Source organism: Canis aureus, chromosome 5 (assembly GCF_053574225.1).
Source record: "Canis aureus isolate CA01 chromosome 5, VMU_Caureus_v.1.0, whole genome shotgun sequence".
NCBI lineage: Eukaryota > Metazoa > Chordata > Mammalia > Carnivora > Canidae > Canis > Canis aureus.
Window position 1 is genome coordinate 34,764,268 of NC_135615.1, and position 22,332 is coordinate 34,786,599.

General features: G+C 43.6%; 1 protein-coding gene across 4 annotated transcripts in view; it reads left to right on the forward strand.

Moving 5' to 3' along the window:
• LARP4B (La ribonucleoprotein 4B) overlaps positions 1 to 22,332 on the forward strand; it is a 94,459-nt gene that overhangs the window by 42,477 nt on the left and 29,650 nt on the right. For all 4 annotated transcript variants that reach the window (XM_077897373.1, XM_077897371.1, XM_077897372.1 and 1 more), the window contains 4 exons: positions 2,713 to 2,863; positions 3,210 to 3,350; positions 16,167 to 16,245; positions 18,010 to 18,146. In XM_077897373.1, coding sequence (XP_077753499.1) covers positions 2,713 to 2,863; positions 3,210 to 3,350; positions 16,167 to 16,245; positions 18,010 to 18,146 — 508 coding nt within the window. The remainder of the gene's footprint in view (positions 1 to 2,712; positions 2,864 to 3,209; positions 3,351 to 16,166; positions 16,246 to 18,009; positions 18,147 to 22,332) is intronic.

The window sequence follows — 22,332 nt, forward strand, 5'->3', positions numbered from 1 at the left end:
ATTACCAATTACGAAATAAAAAGTTTGAAAGTTTCCTTCCCCCGCCGTCTCACCTACTTTATATTCCTCAGCTCCCTTGTCCCCTTCTCTGATACTAGCTCCTCTGATTCCTACTCAGTAACCTGTCAGTGGACCATTCTTTCTCTTGTCCAGAAAACACAGATTTATGAATTGTTAGGTTGTTGGTTTTTTCTTTTTTCTTTTTTTTAATGGAGCCTGGTGTTGGGGTGCAGAGTTTCTTCAGAACATCAGGATTTATGGATGCTGTACTTTGAAAGAGTGGTGTGGGTCATTTATATAAAATTGCTTCAGGATGCAGCTATTGAGGTCAGCTCACTTTTGGTTTTAATAACCACTGCTCAGCCATGACTTTTCAGTGGAAAAATAAAACAGGTAGCCAAGCAGGTGAAACTTGAGATGTTGATGGCTGCTTAGAGTTCCACATGACTGCAGGACAAGACCCACACCTTAAAGACATACAAGGAAGACAAGTTATTTTTCATGTGAATTAAATGGAGGTCATGAACTCTTGGTAATGTTTTGTCTTTGCTGATGTTAGAACAGTTTTCTAATTACTCTCTTGGTGGGCACATTACTTAACCTCTCTCTGCCTCAGTATTCTTATTTGTGAAAGCTTCATAGGGTTGTTGTGATTAAGCTCAGGAAAGTCCATGGAATGTGCCTGGCACCTAGCAGACTCGACGTAGTTGTCATGCCAGCAGCTCCTAATTATATGTCTCCATTCTTTCATGCCTTGTCACTCAAGAGTCTCACTTCAACACTGGTTAGCTGCTTGAAATTGTGTTAGATCCCAAATACTTGATTTGGATTTGAATATTTACTGCTTAAGTAGTAAATTACCTAAGGATAGATTTCTATTCAGTTGTGGCATGTGAGATACACACTTGAATACTGCTTAACTGCCTAAAATCGTGTTACGTATTGGGAATGCTCCAGCGCAGTTAGCTGCAGAAGGTGCTGACAGTGGCAAGGACCCCTTCGTGGGTGGTAGGAACTTAGAGGAGGTGTGGTTGTGTAGTGGAGGTCAGGGCCAGCTTAGTGGGTTGAATACAGTAACGTGGGAAAACTTCATGTGTGTTGTGTGGTGGAGAGTCCAGCCAGTAAAAGGTCTTTCTATCAGCATTGGACCAGGAAAGAGAGAGGGGCATGAGGTAAACAAAACAAAGAACAACAACAAAACACAGGTGGAAAACAGAGTAAATGATGAAGGAGGGTGATGATGTCTGTGAAATATGGAGTGTCTCCTGCGTTGCGCTCTTTCCTCATGAGAGCAGGGGTTGTGTCTGCTTTGTTCATCGTTCTGTCCTCACACTGCACTGAAAACGAACTGGAAGTTTAGATGTCCCATCAGAAGGGAGACTGAAGAATCCGTGCTTCTGGAGTGTGATACCCTCGAAGAAGGGAAAGCCTGTTGGGCTCTCTCACCTCCTCGGGGTGCAAAATGCATGCTGTCGTGTAACCACATTGGCCTCTCCTGTCATGGTCGGAGATAGTCTTGTTTCTCACCGAAAGCTTTAATCACCACAGCCAGAATGAATTTATTCTGTCATCTAAAGATTGTTAATCTACACATTTCCTCGAGGGCTCATCATGGTAGTATTGGGTCGCATCTGCCCTTGGGGCTCATGCAGGGGTGCTGGGAGGCTGCTTCCAGTTCAGGGCTCGCTCCTGCCTGGCGCTCCCTGGGGGCCTCTGGGACCGGGACCCTCATCCCCCTCCCAGGAAGCTCTGATCCCTGCGTAGTGGTATCAAGGCTTGTATTACCTGGGTATTATTTGGCTAGGTTTGCTGACAGAACTGACAATGAACTGGAGTTTGGGGAGTAGCTGCCCCAGATACATTGATTTTTCTTTATTTTTATTTTTTAAAAATTTTATTTATTTATTCATGAGAGACAGAAAGAGAGAGAGAGAGGCAGAGACACATGCAGAGGGAGAAGCAGGCTCCATGCAGGGACCCCGACGCGGGACTCGATCCCGGGTCTCCAGGATCACACCCTGGGCTGAAGGCGGCGCTAAACTGCTGAGCCATCCGGGCTGCCCTTGATTTTTCTTTAGATTTGGGTTCACTTGAGATGTGTGAACAAGAGAAGAAAACTCAGGGGGTTGTTAGGTGCACCAGGAAATGAAGGTGTGAGCATATGAACACTGTCCCAGTATTGCCCCAGCAGCCGGACAGAAAGGAGGCCAGTGTCCGTGGAAATGAGCAGGTTCACAGTGGAGGCAGCACGGAGCACCCGTCTTGCAGACCCATTAGAAGATCTCTGTTCTTCCAAGCAGCTCGCGTGTTCTGTATCCTTCATAGTATGAGTATTTGAGCTTTGTTTAAGAACGTATTCATCTGCGTTCTGTTCAGGTTTGTAAGTCTGAATTGTGTCTAGAATAGAGATGACAGTTGGATCCCCAGTTGTTTACTGAATATCTGTGAAGGCAGGTCCCTCATCCTTTCATTTGCAACTTCTGGAGAGCCCTCCACTCAGTAGGAACTGAGGAGGCTGATGGTGAGTGAAGCCGAGCTTGGTGTCTCGACTTTTGTTACTTTGCACCACGTTTCATCCCCAGTGTACACATAAGAGAGACTCTGCCGTTCTGGCCTTTTTCTAGCACAGATGCGTTTCACGTATGAATTAATAAGTAAAATTGTGTTTGACTGGAATTCAGAGACAAATGTTTGTGTCCCATTTTCCCCTAGGTACCGACTGCCAAGGTTTCAGAGTTAAACCCTAATGCTAAAGTGTGGGGGACCCCTGTGCTGCATCTGGATGCGGGTAGTGCAGCAGACGGCGGTGTGAGTGCGGACTGGGAGGAGTCTTCAGGCCCTTGCACAGACTGCGGCCAGGAGGGTGAGTAATGAGCATGAGTATGATGAGGAGCACCTTTGCTCTCAAGGCTTTGTCTTTGTTCTCATTTAATCCCTCTGTAAGAAATTGCTAATTGGGTCACCTTGCTGGTTCAGTTGGTAGAACATGCCACTCTGATCTCGGGGTTATGAGTTGAAAATAAGTTTTTAAAAAATTGAAAACAAAATTAAAATTTGTGTCGTGTGATTTGTTACAGTATTTAAGAGCCAGAGGATCTTTCACAATCAAGTTAAAAAATTGAAGTAACTGCAGCTGTAAGGTTTTGTTTTGTTTTAAGAGAAAATTATTCTTCTAACCATAAAATTTGGGGTAAAATTCCTAATTACAGGATTGGATGCCAATGGCGATGGTGACAAAAGTCATGACAATGTGGCACTATCGGATTTGCAGGAGTCAGACCAAACCGCTGTGAGCACTTTGGCTCTGGATCACTCAGAACATGAATCTCCGCCTGAAAATAGTGAAACTGGTAAAGATATTTTATGAATTCATTTTTATGTAGAGTGTGAGCTTTTTCATGTTCCTTTTTAAAATTTAGCCTGTTAAGTCTTTCTCTAATCATTGTGCCTTTCATTGCTTCCTTTGATTCTACTTTAAATTCCCTCTTAAGTGGATACAGAGATGAAGAGTTCTAGTCAGGAAGGGGCCACAGGGTGTATAAGATCTGAGCAGTTCCTGAAAGGCGGGTCTGGTTTAATTAGGAGAAGGAGAAGATGAACTGTAGGGTGAGGTGTCAGTAAAAGGTCAGAGAGGAAACATTTGTGTTGAAATCGAGAGTCAGACTCCAAGGAGGTTGGTTCTTTTATGGAGTATTTAAGGCTGTTTCAGAAGAAAAGAGCAGGGGGAAGAGAGTCGTTCTCTTTGGGACCAGGATGTGGGCCAGTGGAGAAATACCGAGGGTGATGGGACATGATGGCTCCCCTCTGATTTTGGATCCACTGTTATATAAAAGACCAGCCACATTTTAAAGTCCCAGCAGACTGGGGTAGGCTGCACTCTGATCATTCACAGTGGGATGGGGCAGCTTGAGTGGGAGAAATCCTCCCCTACACTGACTAATAGGAATCGAGTGGACCAGACGCCTGTTGAGCGTGTTGATCTCTCAGGTGACTGTCTAGAGCTACACTTGTGTTGGAGAAGGCCCACCTTCCGCTTGCATTGCTGCTGTCGTTTACCAGGAGCTGGTGTGGTAACACCCGATCTTGCAGTGGTCTGGTCCTGCACACCAGACTTCCACACCACAGAGGTGTGTCAGTGTTCTTTTTCCCCTGAAAAGATCAGCCCTGTGAAGACCTTGCCTTCACTGTGGCTACTAGTCCTCAGTGTTGGATGCCTGTGCTGTGATCTGCCTCCCACGCTCCCCCCCCCCCCCGCCCCCGCCTCTGCCTGTGTCACCCAGAGCATCTTCCCAGTAGTACCTTCTTTCCATCAAGTTCTCTGCCTCCTGTGTGCCTGTTCCTGAATGGATCCACTGTGGCTGGGTTCGGGATCACAGACTTCCCGCTGGCCCTCGCTCGGCACAGTCCCACAGTGCTGCCACAGGGCTCAGTGCAGAGAGCTCCCGAACTGCTGTTTGGTGCCTTCTGTTTTCTCCTCAGACCCTAGCACGCTCCTCTGCTTAATTTTTTGGGGATATAGAGCAATAATGAAGTATAATTGATGTACAGTAAACTTCACATATTTGACGTGCATCCCAGCTTTTCTGTAAGTTTTATTTTCCTTGGTTTGGAGCACAGTGTTGAGTCCGTTATAGAGTTGCTGGTTTGCCACTCCTGCACTGATTTCTCTACCAAATTTGGTAAGATGTATATATACCTGTAACACCATCGAGATCATGAACATATCTGTCACCACTAAAGGCTTCCTGTGCCCTCTCCCTGCCCTGGGCAACCACTGATAGGCTTTCTGTCACTCTGGGTTAGTTTGCATTTTCTAGAATTTGATATAAATAGATTTTTATGACATGTGCTCTTTTTGTCAGGCTTCTTTTACTTGGTTTACTAATTTTGAGATTCATTCACATAGGTTGTGTCTTTTTATTTCTGAGCAGTATTCCATTCCATCACATGGCATGGTTTGTTTTCCCATTCACTTGGTGATGAATATTTGGGTGTTTCCAGTTTAGAGCTATCACTAATAAAAGAACATTTATAAAGCAAGACTTTGTATAGATGCATGTTTTCATTTCTCTTGGGTAAATGCATAAGAATGGAAGAGATGGATCATATGATAGGCTTAACCTCTGTCACAGTGCCCTCTGTATGCTCATTTGCCGTGGATAGGAGCCCCTGCTGCTGCACATTCTCATCAGCACTTGTTAATTGTAGCCATTGGAAAGGTAGGTAGTTGAGTCTTACTATAGTTTTAATTTGTGTTTCCTGATGAGTAGTGGTGTCAAACATCTTATCATATGCATATACTATTTTGGTGAAGGGTCTGTTCCGGTCTTCTGCCCATTTTCGTATTGAGTTGTTTTATTACTGAGTGTTGGGAGATCTTTATACGTTTTGTATATATGTCCTTATCAGATTTATAATTGCAAATACATTCTCTCTCAGTCTGTGGCCTTTGTTCTTCTAACAGTATCTTTTGAGAAGTCAAAGTTTTTAATTTTGTACGTAGTCTAGTTTATCAGTTTTTTTGTTTCTTTTATGGATCCTGCTTTTGGTTTTGTACCCAAGAAATCTGTGCTTAATCCAGTCACAAAGATGTTCTCCCAAGGGTTCTGTAATTTTAAATTTTACATTTTTAAGGTCTGTGGCTCATTTTAAGTTCATTGTTGTATATAGTGTGAGGTACACAGCAATATTTTCCCCCCATGTATAGGTATGCAACGGTGTAGCACCATTCGCTGGAAAGACTCCCCCTTTCCATTGAGCTGCCTTTGTGTTGTCATCAGGATCGTTTGTCCCTACACATGTCGGTTTATCGCTGGACTGTCTTTTCCATCCATCTGTTAAGTCTGTTTTCACAACAGTGCCACACTGTTTTGATTACTGTACATAATTCTTAAAAACAAGTGGTGTTAGCTTTCCAATTCTGTTCTTTTTCAGAATTATTTTGGCTATTCTAGTTCCTTTTCATTTCCGTACAAGTTAGAATGAGCTGGTTACTGTCTCCAAAATGCTGAGATTTTTATTGGGATTGCATTGAATCTATAGATCCATTGGAGAAAATGGACATTTTTCTCCACTTGGTTAGGTCTTTAATTTTTCCACTTGGTTAGGTCTTCTTTAATTCCTTGTGGCTATAGTTTTTGCTTTTAGCGTACTGGTCTTCCGCATCTTTTGTACTTAAATATTTATCTGTTAGTATTTTATATTCTTTTTTTGGTGCTATGTTAAAGCAATTTTTAAAAAATTTAATTTGGGATTATAACAGTATATAGAAATGTAATTAATTTTGGTAAATTAATATTCTTTGGAAACATGTTAAGCTCACTTACTAGTTGTAGGAACTTTTTAAAAAAAAAAAAATTATTGATTCATTAGAGACACAGAGAGAGAGGCAGACACAGGCAGAGGGAGAAGCAGGCTCCATGCAGGGAGACTGATGTGAGACTCGGTCCCAGGACCCCAGGATCACAACCTGAGCCAAAGGCAGCCCCTCAACCACTGAATGACCCAGGCGTCTCAGTTATAGGAACTTTTTGTGGATTCCATCATCGTGTCTTCTACATAGTGTCATGTTACTTGTAAATACATTCAGCTTTATTTCCTATCCCTTCTGGTGTCCCTCCCTCCCTTCCTCCCTTCCTTCTGCCTCTTATTTCTTTGTCTTGCCTGATTGCCCTGGATTGAGCTTTCATTTCAAAGGTGAACAGAGGGGTGCCTGGCTGGCTCAGTCTGTGGAGTGTGTGACTCTTGATACTGGGGTTGTGAGTTCGAGCCCCACAATAAGTAAAATCTTGGAAAAAAAAGTTTTAAAACAAAGGTGGACAGATCATGAGTGGAAACATCTGACTGATGATAGGGGGAGAAACATTCCATTTTACCAGTAAGTGTAAAGTCAGTTTTGGTTTTATGCACATGACCTTTGTGAGGTTCATGAAGTACCCTTCTGTTAGGATTTCCAAGAGTTTTTATGAGGAGTGGTTGTTTGAATTTGTCATGCTTTTTTCTCCGTCTGTGGCGATGAACATACTTTTTTTCTTCTGGTGTGTTAGGATGATTTCTCATGTATTTAATCCACCTTATATTCTGAGATAAGCTTCACTGGGTTATGATGTAACATGCTTTTGATTAGTTGTTGGAGGGATCCCTGGGTGGCGCAGCGGTTTGGCGCCTGCCTTTGGCCCGGGGCGCGATCCTGGAGACCCGGGATCGAATCCCACGTCGGGCTCCCGGTGCATGGAGCCTGCTTCTCCCTCTGCCTGTGTCTCTGCCTCTCTCTCTCTCTGTGTGTGACTATCATAAATAAATAAAAAATTAAAAAAAAAAAAAAAAAAAAAAAAGATTAGTTGTTGGATTAGATTGGCCAGAATTTTGCATAAAATTTTCATAGCTGTGTTCATGATGGATGTTGTTGGTCTGCAGTTTTCTGTTCAGTATATTCCCTTCTATGCAGTTTTGTGGAAGAAGTTATCATTTCTTTTTTAAATGAAGAGGAGCCATCTGGGCCTAGGGTTTTATGTGAGGGAAAGTTTTCAGCTACAGTTTTTATTTGTTTTTAAATAGGCTCCATGCTTGGGCACCTGGGTGGCTCAGTTGGTGAAGTGTCTGCCTTCGACTCAGGTCTGATCTCAGGGTCTTGGGATGGAGTTCCATGTGGGGGGGTGTCTTTGCTCAGCGGGGAGTCTGATTTCTCCTTCTGCCCCTCTCCCTTCTCTTGTGTGCTCTCTCTCTGTTTCTCAAAAATAAATACATAGAATCTTAAAAAAAAAAAAAAAGGAAAGAAAGAAAGAAAGAAAGAAAGAAAGAAAGAAAGAAAGAAAGAAAGAAAGAAGAAAGAAAGAAAAAGAAAAGAAATAGGCTCCACACCTAGCGTGGAGCCCAGCGTGGGGCTCAAAACCACAACTGTGAGACCAAGACCTTAGCTGAAACCATGAGTCAGACGCCACTGTCTGAGCCACCCAGTGCCCCTACAGTTTGTTTCAAGTCGGGCTACTCAGGTTGTCCCATTTCTTTCTGAGAGAGTTTGTTTCCTTGGGTCTTACAAAGATTCAGCCCACTTCATCTCAAGCGTCAACTCCATTGCTTAGAATTGCTCATAATGCTTTGTGTATTCACCCTCTGTGGGATCTGTAGCTATGTCACATCACTCATTACTGTTACTGGTAATTCATCTCATCTCCCACCCTCTCCCCCGCCCCCCTTGAATCTGTGTAGAGGTTTGTCAATTTTGTTGATTGTCGGACAGAACCAGTAATTGGTTTCATTGTTTTTCCTCCTTCCTGTTTCCTTGGTTTTCTTCTGATCTTTATAATCTTTCTCTTCATTACTTGGGGTTTAATTTTTCTTTCTAGTGTCTTACAATGGAAACTGAGCTCATTGATGAGAGGCAGTCTTTTTCTGAAGTAGCCATTTATTTCCATAAATCTTCAAAGTACTCTTTTAGCACAGTTTCACAAATTCTGGTACATTGTGGGTGTGGTGGTGTTTCTGTGTTCTTTTTTTTTTTTTAATTCAGTTCAAAATTATCTCTGATTCTTTTTTTATTATTATTTTTTCTTTGGTCCATGGGTAACTTAGAAATCTGGTATTTAGTTTCCAAATATTTGGGGATTTCCGGGGGAATTTTTTATTGGTTTCTAATTTAATCTCCTTATAGTCATGAGACATAATTCATCTGACTTGAATCCCTTTAAATTTATTAAGATTTGTACTGCGACTCAGAATCTGGGCCACCTTAGTACATGTTCTTTTTGCCCTTGAGAAGAATGTGTATTTTGCTGTTGTTAGGGGGTGCTCTGTAGTTACCACTTCTGGTGGTTTTCATTCCTTTGTGTAAATCCAGACTTCCTTCTGGTATACTTTTGCTTCCACCTAAAAGACTTAAATGTTGTTTCTTGTAGTGCACATCTGTTGTGATGGATTGGTTTTCAAAACCATCTTTATTTTACATTCATTTTTACTTGGTGTAGAATTCTGTGTTGTCAGTTTGTTTGTTTGTTTATTTATTTATTTATTTTAACCCCTTTGTCTTTATCAGTGGTTTTGGGCATTTTCATCATGATGTAACTTAAAACATTCTTTGTTTCTTGTGGCAAGTGTTCATTGAGCTTCTTGAATCTGTGATTTATAAATGTTTTCATCAAATTTGGAAGATTTTGGCCATAATTTCTTCAAATGTCAATCCTCCCCCTCGGTGCCCCCCTGGCCACTTCTTTTCTTTCATGATCTCCGGTTATTCCTCTATTAAGACCTTTGAAGTTGTCCCAGAGTTTACTGAACCTCTGTCTTTTTTTTATTTTAACATACATATTTAAAAGTTTTATTTGATTGACAGAGAGAGAGGGTACACAAGCATAGGAGCAGCAGAGGGAGAGGGAGCTTGAAGTAGGCCTCGATCCCAGGACCCTGAGATCATGACCTAAGCTGAAGCCAGGCGCTTTACCCACTGAGCCACTTAGATGCCCCATCCACTGTTTTTTTGAAAATTCTTATTTCTTGGTTTCATTCTGGAATGTTTCTGGAATATCTTCCAAGTTTATTAGTCTTCTACAATGTCTAGTCTGTTGTTAATTCCATTAAGTACATTTTTTATTTCTATTTATTTATTCGAGTATATTTTTAATATCAGATGTTGTAGTTTTCACCTGTAGAAGTCCTATTATTAGGGTCTTTTAGACTATTTTTCAGGTTTCTACCTGACTTCTGAAGCATTTGCACAGGTTCAGTGTTTACACCTGGAGAGGACACTGTGAGTTAATGGGTCACAGTTCTCTGCTTGACCTTCATAGTAATTTTTGGTTAGGTGTTTAATGTTTTTGTGTTTCTTTAAATAGTTTGATTATTGTTCCAGGATGCCTCTAACTGACTTGGAAACAGTTTGATCCTTTTAAATCTTGCTTTAAGATTTGTTAGGCAGGGGATGCCTGGGTTGCTTAGTGGTTGAGTGTCTGCCTTTGGCTCAGGACGTGATCCCAGGATTTCAGGATTGAGTCCCGCATTGGGCTCCCTGCATGGAGCCTGCTTCTCCTTCTGCCTGTGTCTCTGCCTTTCTCTGTGTGTCTCTCAGGAATAAATAAATAAATTTGGGAGAAAAAATTTTGTCAGGTAGGAGTGGAATGGTGCTTAGTCTGGGGCCAATACTTCCCACCCCTAGGGACACCATACTCTGTGCACCTGCCGCATTCTGGTCCACTTGGTGGGAACAGACACTACTTCTAGCCCTGTGTGAGGGAGAGATGCATGCTACTTCTCATCCTTTGGGGTGGTTCTTCCACCATGCCAGCGATTGCCTCACACCATTGCAGTGAGTGGGCCGCCTACTTGAGAGGCCCTGTGTCCTTTGCACCCTGTCCCGGCACCTGCTCTGTCTCTTCATTCAGCATGCCCCCCTGCTGAGCCCGGGCCTGGGAAAGTTGTATGTCATATCTTTTAGGGACTGATGTTCCTACACCTGGAAAACTTGTTTTATTTACTCTGTTTTCTTTTTCCATTCAAAAATAATTTTTTTTAATATTTTATTTATTTATTCATGAGAGACACACGGAGAGAGGCAGAGACACAGGCAGAGGGAGAAGCAGGCTCCATGCAGGGAGCCCGACGTGGGACTCGATCCCGGGTCTCCAGGATCGCGCCCTGGGCTGAAGGCGGCGCTAAACTGCTGAGCCACCTGGGCTGTCCCAGAAAGTATTTATTCAAAACCTACCGTGTGCCACATTTACTTGGGATATGTCTGTCAATATAACTGATGAGAGCCCCTGCTTTACTTGAGCTTTTATTTGTTTGGTAGAGACTGACAATACACATAGTAAGTTTGTGATAGATCATGTAAGAGGATGGTCACTGCAGTAGAAAAGACAAAAGCGTAAGGATACAGTGTAAGCTTTATTGAGGTGTAATTGACAAGTGAAAGTTGAATATATTTAAGGTACCCAGTGCCGATCATTTGGTATTATATATTCACTGTGAAATGATTACCGTAACACATCATTACCTCACAGAGTGTTGTGTTTGGTATACTGAGAACACGTATCTACTCTCTCAGCAAGTTTCAAGTATATAGTACAGTATGGTTAATTATAGTCACCATGCTGTACCTGAGATCCCCAGAACATCTTCATTCGTCTGATAACTGCAAGTGTGTATCCTGTGACAAACCTCTCCCCATTGATCCCACTCTCCAGCCCATGATAACCATGGATCCACTCTCTGGTTGTAGGATCTTAACTTTTATGATTGTACATACAGGTGAGATCATGAGGTTTTTCCCTTGCTCTGACCTATATCACCTAGCTCCGGGCCTCAAGGCTCATGTCTCACATGGGAGGATTCCTCCTATTTTATGGCTGATACCCCATTGTGTGTGGATATCACATCTTCCTTCCCCGTGCATCTGCGGACGGCCACTCTCGTGGGGCCTGGGTCTCGGCTACTGTGAATAGTGCTGCAGTGAACATGGGAGCGCAGGGAGCTCTTCAGGAGCTCTTCAGCGCAGGGAGCTGTTTCATTTCCTTGGGATATATGCCCAGAAGTAGGGTTGCTGGGTCATAGGGCAGCTCTATTTTTACCTTCTTGAGGATCCTCCTTACTGTTTTCTAGAGTGGCTGCAGCAGCTTGCATTCCCACCAGCAGTGGATGAGGGCTCCCCTTTCTCCAGTCCTCACCAACACTTGTTATCTTGGTTTCTTGATGATAGCCATCCTAACAGGTGGGAAGTGATAGCTCATTGTAGTTTAATTTGCATTTCCCTAATGGTTAGTGATGTTGAGCACCTCTTCATGTACCTGCTGGCCATTTGTAAATCTTTGGGAAAATGTCTATTTAGGTCTTTTTCCCATTTTTTTTTTCTTTTAAAGATTTTATGGAGAGAGAGTATGAGCAGGGGCAGGTTGAGGGGCAGAGGGAGAGGCAGACTCCCCACTGAGCAGGGAGCCTGACGTGGGGCTCGATCCCAGGATGCCAGGATCATGACCTGAGTGAGCTGAAGGCAGACGCTCAACTGACTGAGCCACCCAGGCGCCCCCCGCCTTTGCCCATTTCTAAATCAGGATTTTGTTTTGTTTTACTATTAAGTGTGAATGAGTTGCTTCTATATTTTGGATATAACCCATTATAGATAGAGCTATTGCAAATATTTTCTCCCATTCCGTAGACTGCCTTTTCATTTTGTTGATAGTTTCTTTTGCTGGGCAGAAGCTTTTATTTTGATGTCGTCCCACTTGTTTGTTTTTGCTTCTGTTGTCTGTGCTTTTGGTGTCACATCCAAAAAGTTGTTGCCAAGATCAGTGTCGAGGAGCTTTTTCCCCATGTTTTCCTCTAGGAGTTCCACAGTTTTAGGTCTTATGTTCATCTTTAATCCATTTGAGTTGATTTTTGTATGTGATGCAAAATAAAGGTTCTGTTTCATTCTTTTGCGTGTTGCTGTCCGGTTTTCCCAACACTTATTTGTGTCTTACTCTGTCATCAGTGTCTATGGTTTTCAGGGTACGGGTCTTTTACTTCTTTGGTTGGATTTGTTCCTCACTATTTTGTTCTCTTTGATGCAGTTGTAAATGGTTTTGTTTTTCTCAATCTCTTTTTCAGGTAGTTGGCTTTCATGTGCAGAATTGCAGCACATGGTGCCACGTTACTCACACTTCCCCAGGGGTCTTCATTGTTTTTTCTTTTCATCCCTCAGACTGGGTTATGTCACATGACCTGTCTGCGTTTGCTGAGTCTTCCCTGTGCACGTTTGACCCTGCTGTGGAAGCACTCTCTTGAGTTCTCAGGTCTTGTGCTCTTCAGCTCCAGGGTTTCTGTTTGATTCTTCTCCGTGGTTTCTCTTTCGTTACTAAACTTCTTACTTTGTTTCTGCATCATTTTCCTGATGTTATTTAGTTGTTTCTGTGTGTGTTCTCTTAGATTTTCATGGACTTTCTTTAAGGTGATTATTTTGAATCCTTCGTTAGGCCAATTGTCCATCTGTTTAGAGCCCAGTTAGTTTCTTTGGGTGGTGTTTTATGTACCTGAGTCTTGTAGCCACATTTTAATGCTGTGCAGTTGTGGAGCAAACACCTCTTCCTGTCTTTACAGACTGGTTTTTGTCAGGTAGGGACGTTCTCCTGTGGATTCGGGCTGATGGCATTCCCTCTGCATTTGCAGTTATGATGGGTTGGAGCTGGGTCTGAACTGGAGTCAACGTTTGGTGAGCTTGTTAGCTGGCTGTGGATCTTGGCTGGTCCCCGGGGGCTGTGGGGGCAGGGATGATGGGTATATCTCTGGGTGGTGCAGCTGGGAGAGGTTGAAGCCAAGTCATAGGTTCACTTGAGGACCTGTTGTCAGCCTCAGGTTGGCTGGCCTGTGTCCAGAGGTACCAACTACAGGCATTTTCCATGGGAACTGTTGGCCAGCAGGCCTGCTCAGGATGGCTGGAGATGGCTGGAGCCTAGTTCCAGGGCCCTTGTAGGACTTGCAGTCTGCCTGAGTATGTCAACTGAACTGCAGCCCATTGGGACTGGAGCTGGGTCATGGGCCCCTGTGGGCTCCCCAGCCAGGCATGAGGTCTTGTGTGCCTATGATCCCGGGCTCAGGTGGGCAAGGCTCCTCCTTGCCAGATGATGCTGGGGACCGGATGAAGCCAAACAGGGTCATGGCCAAGTCCTGAGGCGGCAGAGGGTTTCTGGATTTGTGGCTGGGCCTGTTGGCAAGTCAGCTGCCTGGATGCAGGTCTGCCTTTTCAAACAGCCCTGCTTAGCCTTGGACTGCACCTGGGTTTCAATGTCCTCCCTGATGCCAGAGCTCCCATAGGGTGCTTTGTTCCGAGATTGGATGCCGGGTTGTTGCTGAGGGGAACATGAGTGGGAATCTTCCTATTTTGCCATCTCGTTGCTGGCACTCCCCCTCCATCCTCAGCTATTTCGCTGGTTGTTCTCTCTTGCCTAGAAGCTAATGACCTCGTGTCAGTCTTAATTGTGAAGAGAACTTTACTCCCTGGTCACCTATATGTCTCACAGCCTCTGTCTGTGACCCCCTACTCCCTCGGCTGTGTGAGGAGTCTTCCACGTAGCTCTGTCCTCTCTTACGTTAAATGAGACCGCCCGCACACCCTGTCTTTCCTGAGCAGAACTCAGCAGAAGCATCATCTGGACCAGCTGTTCGCCTCCCGGGTCCTCTCATGCACTGTCCAGATAGACTGTGGCCATAGCCTCATCCCCAGCACCACCATCCTCCGGGGCTCCAGTGACGTGGTGCTGCCAGACCGAGTGTGGAATCTGGGGCTTCTATCACCTGACCATGCCATGATCGGCATGCCTAGGGGTCAGTCCTAGAACTCGGCTCTTCCTGTGTTCTTGGCTGAAGTCCTACCCTTACCTGGAATAGTCTCAAACATAGTTTATCCTTGATTGTTACATTGGCATCCACACAGGCTCTTGGCTTCCCTCTTGTGCCGTCACTGTCCATCTTCAGCGCAGAGCAGAGCCATCTCTCCAAGATGTAAATTGGTTTCCTGTCACATTTAGGTTAGATTTCTCCTCACTGTGGCTTGCAAGGCCTGCTGGGTGTGACAGCCAGCCTCCCTGACTCTGTGGCCTCATTCTTAGTGTGGCCCCTGTTTTCCCTCCCGGACATGCTGGCCTCCCGGGTGTTGAGGGCCCCCAGCCCAGTGCCATGCCCTCCTGCACCCCCTGCTAGACAGCGCGCTCCCCACATCCCCGGCTGGCCCGCCGTCTCCCCGCCGGTGCTGCTCCGTGCCACGTCTGGAGCACCGTGAGGCTGGCCTACAGCAGCCCCGGCGTGCTCTCCCCGTGCCATGGGGTAGCGTCCCTTGTGTCTGAGTCTGTCTGACTTGATGTGTAATGTTTGTTTATTCAACTGTAGGTTGCCTGTCCCACCAAGAGCTGAGAGGTTGCCTTCTTGAGGCTGAATAAACAGTGTTGCAGTAGTGACTGGCATGCAGGAGACCGTACATGTCTGAAATCTGTGGTGGAAAGTGCATTTAAATGAGTGCTCAGGAGAGGCCTTTCTGGACAGAGGAATGACATTAGATTGTGGTTTCAAGGGCCATTTGTAAGCTCTAGTTTCATCAAGTCCATTAATTTTATTTTCTTGTTTTGAGTTGGTTGGGGTTTTTTTGTTTGTTTGCTTTTGCTAGTTGGGGTTGGATTTTGTTAAAGCTCTGTATGAAACAGGCACAAGCTCTGTCTTTATTTGTTAATAAATACCCTACTTTGACCTTATTTTTTGATGGTCTTTGACTTTTAAAATTTAAGCGTTTGTTGTCAGAAAATTGCACATATAGTATTATTCAGATCTATGTAGAAGTGAATGAAAAACTGTTAGTTCTTAGTGTTTTGGTGCCTTTGATAATTCTGGCCATCCTAAAAGTGGGGCCCTCGCCTCGTGCAGAGTGCTGGGGAAGGTGGGGGCCTCAGTAAACTTCAGTATGAAAATCCTGCTTTCATGGTGTGTGGGTACCAGCCGGTGCCGGGGCCTTGCCCTGACCTCCAGCCCTCTCTAGTCTGTGACTGGTGCCTCAACGGGACACATGCTCAGACGTTGTCCACTGTGTCATCTGGCATCTTAGGACAAGTGTCTGCTAGAAGCTGGTGCCAGCCTCTGTGTCCTGTTGAGGGTCTGCTTATGTGGTATTCTCTCGTGGGGTTTCTGAAGCACAGCACTTATCTGTAGCTCTGAGTGGCTGGATGTTTAAAAAGCAAGTTCATAAGGCTCCAGTGGAGGGACTGCATGGTCCTTAACAGCCTGTGTGCTTACAATCCCCAGCCTTTATGTTTTTGGCCTGAATTTGTCTATTTCCTTGTTTTTATTCTTTCCTTTTTATTGTATTGTTTTAGTGTCTGTGTTCTTGTAGACTACCTGAAAGTCCTTTTTCAATTATGACAGGATATTAAACTTACACTTTTTTTTCTGGAGGGGAAAGAAGTACCTGTAAACCATGCTAATAAATCTTACTCTACAGATTATTTTTGAAACTATTGTTTTTGTTTAGGAGAAATAGGATTTTAAGCTTTTTTTGAATCTGATTTCTTTTGTTTTAGTAGGTAAAATAGTGATTTTATTACTATCTGCACAGTGTAGATGAATTAATGTGTATATTGAAAACATGAGAATCTGTGTTGAATCATCTGCTTGGTAAATTTTAAGCCATTTTTCCTGAGGTGATCATTTGTTTTATGTAGGAGGAAATGAATCTCAACCAGAAAGCCAGGAGGACCCCCGAGAAGTACTTAAAAAGACATTGGAATTCTGCTTATCTAGGTAAGGATCCTAGTGGTTTTTCTAGAAGCCACTGTCTCAGGTGTTGTGCACTGGTTATGATATACAGATGGGAAACTGTTGGGAAGGGTATAGATCAGCTGATACCTCGGTCTGTGTGTAGCTCTTCATAGGAAATGGAGAATGTGCAGTAGTCATAGCTCTGACATGGTGGAGAACTGGGCCTGGTTCCCTCGGGTCTCCACAGGTCCATCGTGATGGGTCCGTACCTGGGGGTTGCTTTTTGAAATTCGAGTCCTGGCCACCCAATGTCCCCCAGTCCCAGGGAATCAGACTCTGGGGGCGGGGCCTCAGTTCATCCGTCTCAGAGACACTGTTGAGCACAGTGACGTCTGAGGACTCGTTTCCTATGCTAGTTCTCCCGGTACGGCAACCCTGCACCAGCTGATCGCTCTGTTATTTTCAGATATTCTTTGTCCTGAGTAGTGCCTTTTTGCTGACAAATGGAAGAGAACCTTTAAAGTTCAAAGTGGTAGGACCACACATACAGGAAGATGGGATTGGGTGGTGGGTCATTTTCTTTGAGTGTGAAGGTAACTGATAGGCCACGTGTAAGGTTTTTGCTCAGGGATGGCAATTTTTCAAGTGTTTCTCCGGGTCGGCCTCGAGACATGCACAGAGCATCTGAGGATGGCTGCTGTAGAGACCATGGGGCCGTGTGGATGGGACAGGCGGGGTGGGGGGCGCCCCAGCTTTCCTTTCTGGCCCACAGCTCCACAGTTAGGACCCCTGCTCACTGCCTCAGGGCATGCTCTGAAAGGACAGCTGCTGCTGTGAGGCTGTGAGGTGGCGGTGGGGTTGGCACCTCACACAGCCCTGTCCTGCCTCTCCTGCACTCCCGGAGGGTGGGGACTTAGCAGCATGGCCCGCTGTGGATCTGCGTCTTCATGGATCTTCGAGACTGTCCTCGACCTTTACTGGGACCTGTGTCAGTGTTGGGATGTTTTGAGCACATTGTCCTGTTTATAGAGACTTCCGAGAAGCATGCACCACAGGCCCAAACACCAGCAAGTGTCTCACCTTCCCCTGAGCTGCTGGTGCCTGCAGCTTACCTGTCATGATGCCAGGGCCTGTGTTCTTGGTCCCGTTTCCTCCTCTGTAATTCTGGCTGCCCCTGGCTGGAGCTGCAGCTCTCCTGGCATGTGTTCCAGGTGGCACAGCAGCCACCTGGGCACCAGCCTTTCCATAGTTTCCTTAGCTTTGTGTTCTTTCAGCTGAATTTTCTTATCTAAAAAAACTGTGTTTTTTTTTTAATAAAATCTTTTTTTTTTTTTTAAAGATTTTATTTATTCATTCATGAGAGACACAGAGATAGAGAGGCAGAGACACAGGCAGAGGGAGAAGCAGGCATCACACAGAGAGCCTGATGTGGGACTCAATCCAGGGTCTCCAGGATCACGCCCTGGGCTGCAGGCGGCGCCAAACCGCTGCTGCGCCACTGGGGCTGCCCAAAACTGTATTTTTAATAAGTGAGGCAAACACCGTGTAGAACAAACATGTAGAACTATAAATACATGTTTTAAGGGTTTCCCCACTCATTAGTTGTGATTATAAAAAGTGCACTGTACTTTTGGCTTCCCTGCCTCCCTAAATGTCTTTAAAAATTTTTACCTAAGGTCAGAGAGATGACAAGAAACAGTTGAGGTTCGAACTCTGATCTAGCTCTGAAGCACTAATGTGCCATGCTAGTTTGGAAGCTTCCTTTTAAAGAAGGATTAATTAAAAGCTGTTGTCTTCTCTGTGCAGGGAGAACCTTGCTAGTGACATGTACCTCATATCGCAGATGGACAGCGATCAGTATGTGCCAATCACCACGGTAGCTAACCTGGACCACGTCAAGAAGCTCAGTACGGACATGAACTTGATTGTGGAAGTGCTGCGGTGTAAGTATACGGCAGTGTGGGCTGACTCGGACCTGGCCTTCAGGTCCCATAGTCGTTTAGTGCTGAGGTACTTGACGACAGGCAGGGTCGTCCCACACCTTCCTGGTTTTTCTGGTCCCTGTGGCTGGGGAGGTGCATCGAAGGGCTACATACCTCAGACCCAGGATGTCGCAGATCACAGGGCCGGGGTGAAGACAGGCTTCTGCAGAGACGATGACGGCTGGGATGTTGCTGAAAAGTACAGTAAATGCTGGTGTTTAACGTAAAGTACAACACGTTCTCATTAGCATTCTAACACCAAAAAGGCCTTCTTTAAATTTCAACTTCCTGCTAAAGTTTTGGTGAAATATTACTGTTTTACTTTAAAAGGGTGTTGTGAATGAAGTTATTTCTGGGACATTTGGCAACATCAGAGGGAGGTTTAAACATCCTGTCAGAGACCCACAGAGGTTCAGGGAGTATGGGCTTGTAAGCTGTGTTGAGGTGTCTACAACCTAACCATTTTATGTATGTTGTGAAAGTCACCATTGGACAGAGGTTGTAACTGATATGCTATGAACTCCACTGTGTGTACGTGAAGTGCACAGCTGGGTCCGGGTGGACTCCAGTGTACGTGAGTGAAACCATCACTGCCTGGGGTTTTCTTAGCGCCTTTATAATGCTTCCACCCCTACCTGCCACCACCAAGCATGGCATCACTGGGGAATGAGTTTTAAATTAAATATACATGATTATTTATATAATATACAAATATTATATATAATATAATTTATATTATAAAGATAAATATTTATAATATAAATATATATTATATATAATATATGTTATAAGTGTATATGAATATGTACTTATTTATAAGTATAGAAATATAAAAAATAGAAAACAGTATATAAACTTATAAATTATATTTATAAATATATTATTATATAAATTCATATAATATTTTATATTAAATATAAATATCGGGTATCTTTTTAATTTTAGGGATTGTTTTATTTTTTTTTTATTTTTTTTTTTTTGATAGGGATTGTTTTAATTATAAAAAGTCACTTTCTGTAACAGGACTGCAAGTACCAGATGAATTATTTCTGTACCTTCCCCTCTCAGGGCTGTTCTGAGTCCTTCCAAACAACACGGTATATGCTGTGTCCCCCTACCCCAAATATTTTCAGTGAGGACACACCCATCATGCCTCAAAGCCCCACTTCCCTGTGTCACCACTATGACTTTCCATCACTGATACGTAGGCCGTAGTGTTTACGTACCGTCTCTGGCTTGGCTGACAGGCAGTGATGATGTTTTCTTGTGTGCATCTGACTTAACAGAAGAATAGGTGAACATCTTATCTTAAAACTTAGCTGGACTTCTATTCACAGATCGCAGTTCACTACTTTGTGTTCCTAGGCAAACTTTGTAAGCACATAGTGAAGACATGAGCAAACACCGTCTATACAGTTTGCTCATAACTGAGCAAACTATAACCACTGTTATAAACCACTGTTGCCCAAATTATAACCACTGTTGCCCAAGATAGCTTTATGTGTTCCAGTGTTGCTTTGTTTTTCACATTCTGTTCAGAACAGAAATCTGTTTGATGGATCAGTTGAGTTTGGTTCTGTCTGACCCACTTAGAAAGGCGAGTGGCTTTCCTAACCTAAAAACACTTTACTTGGTTAACGTTCTTTGTTTATTATTAGAAATCCCAGATGTCGATATTTTGTGTAGGCATTCCTTGGAATTGGCTGCCCCGTGGCCAGTCTCCCGGTTGATGCTTGTTGGCTAGGAGTCATTCATGCAGACCACGAGGATGTTCAGTTGCCCTGTGTGTTTGCTTCAGGGAGCCGTTTGTCTCCATGGACAGACAGCCCTCTGCTGTCTAACCTCTCCACCCCTCCTCCACCTTTCCTTCCAGTGCTGGTAGGGAGGGTCTTGAGTTGTAGTGGTACCTCCTATTCATCTTCATTCAGCTCTTTAATGTCTAATTGCTTCTTTTCACTCCCATTTTTAGATAGAAATATATGTGCACATGTAATAACCTAATGAATAGAGTGTAGTTAGCATATTAGTTGTACTTCTGGAGAGGGTGACATACATAAGCCTCTGTGAGCAGAGATCTCCTGTTTGCATCTTAACCCCATCTGCAAAATGCCCAACATAAAATTAGATACACAGTAGATATTTTTTTTCACAGTAGATATTTGATAACATTTTGTTTTAATTTGAATATTTGCTCGTTCAACACCAAAATTCTAGTGTTGATTGAATTGCATAAATTATGTCTTTATATCTTAATATGCATGGTACATAGTGCTGCAGGGTACAGAATGTCTGATTCAGATGCTTTTACACTTAATGTAGTTGAAATTCCTAATTTAAAAATAGACTCAGATATTTGTCACCAGAGTATGAATAAATACATTACGATAGTCACACAGTGAATACCAGAACAACTAAAATGAACTCGGCCTATATTTTCAACAAGACTCCATTTAAAAAAATCATAATTCTGAATACCAAAGCCTATTTCAGATATGTATAAGATGGTAACCTCTGTATAGAGTTTAGATAGGAGTAAAATAGAACTCTGCTTTTCGTGGGTTCAGAGGTAAAAGAGTATAAAGATCTGAGCAGGACCGACCCTCCTGCTTAAAGATGAATGTTTATGTCCGGGGAGTGGGCGGGATAGGGTAGGGGGGGCGGCACCTGAACTGGGTTCCAGACCCTGGGGTGAGAGGCACAGTTTTGCCAACCCTGTTTGTTTTGTTTTTATAGTTTTCTTGAGGTAGAATTTACACACCTTAAATTGCACATGGTTTAAGTGTACGTTTGTCAAGTTTTGACATCTTATACATGCGCACAGAACTCCCATAATCAAGACAATGAACATACCGTCACACCCCCACCCCCACCCCCCAGAATTTCCTCCTGCTTCAGGCAACCACTCATCTGCTTTTTGTCACTATAGTTTTCATTTTCTAAAAACTGTGTGTAAATGAAATCAGTCATGCAATAGTCCTTTTTTGGGAGGGGGTCTGGTTTCTTACACTCGGCATAATTGTTGAGTATTATCAGTAGCTTTTATAGCCTTTTATTGCTGAGTCATACTCCATCTCGTAGGCAGACCACATTTGGTGTATTCACCCAGTTGATAAGACTTTGGTTACTGCTGGGTTTTGACTACTACGTTAAGATGTAAAAGTCAGTGTGACAGAGGCTTCCGTTTCTCTAGGTCAGTAGCCTCAGTGAGTAGCCGGGATGGTATGGTAGGGGGGTTTTAACTTGTGAAACTGCCTACCTGTGTACAGAGTGAGTGTCACCTGCGGTGCCAGCACTTGGTGCACATGGGCATTTTACTTGCAGATTTCCTAATTTTATCTCATTGTAGTTTTAATTTATTTCCCTCATGCCTGGTGACATCGAACAATCTTTTCATGTGCTTGTTTATGCAATCCTTTTATTTTTGCTGAAGGGTCTATTCACGTGCCCCCCTCTACCTACCACCATTTTATTAGTTTTCTTATAATTGAGGTTTGACGGGTGTGTGTGAAATTTGAGATCTGCATTATCTGTTTCCTGGATATATGCTGTTATCCAGGTATGTGATTTGCAAATACATTTTCCTGGTCTCTAGCTTCTCTTTTTTATTCTAATAATAGTATCTTTTGAACAACATAGTTTTGGACTTTTTGTATAGTCCAATTTATTGATTTTTTTTTCTTTTATGTATCTTGGCTTTTGGTGTTGTATCTAAAAAAAAACTGTGCTTAATCCAAAGTCATGGAAGTTTCCTCCCAGAAGTTTATAGTTTGAGGGTTTATGTCTTTAGGTCCTTGGTCCATTTGAAGCTACTCTTTGTATGTGGCTTGTGGTATGGATCTCAGTTCTCAGCCCCCTCACATGTGGGTCTGCAGGTGTTCTAGCACCACTAGCTGAAAGGGCTCTCCCTTCTCCACTAAGTTGTACTTGGTGCTGTTGTCAGCATCATCTGTCCAGCACCATGGGTTTATCTCTGGGGCTGTGTTCTCTTTTGACACCTACACTGCAGTGTCTTGGTCACTCTGGCTTAGGTGCGAAGTCTCCGACTTTGCATTTCCATATGAATTCTAAAATCAGTGTTTCAGTTTTTCAGAAATATTTTTATTGGGATTGCATTGAATCTATAAATCAGTGTGGGGAGAATTGACAT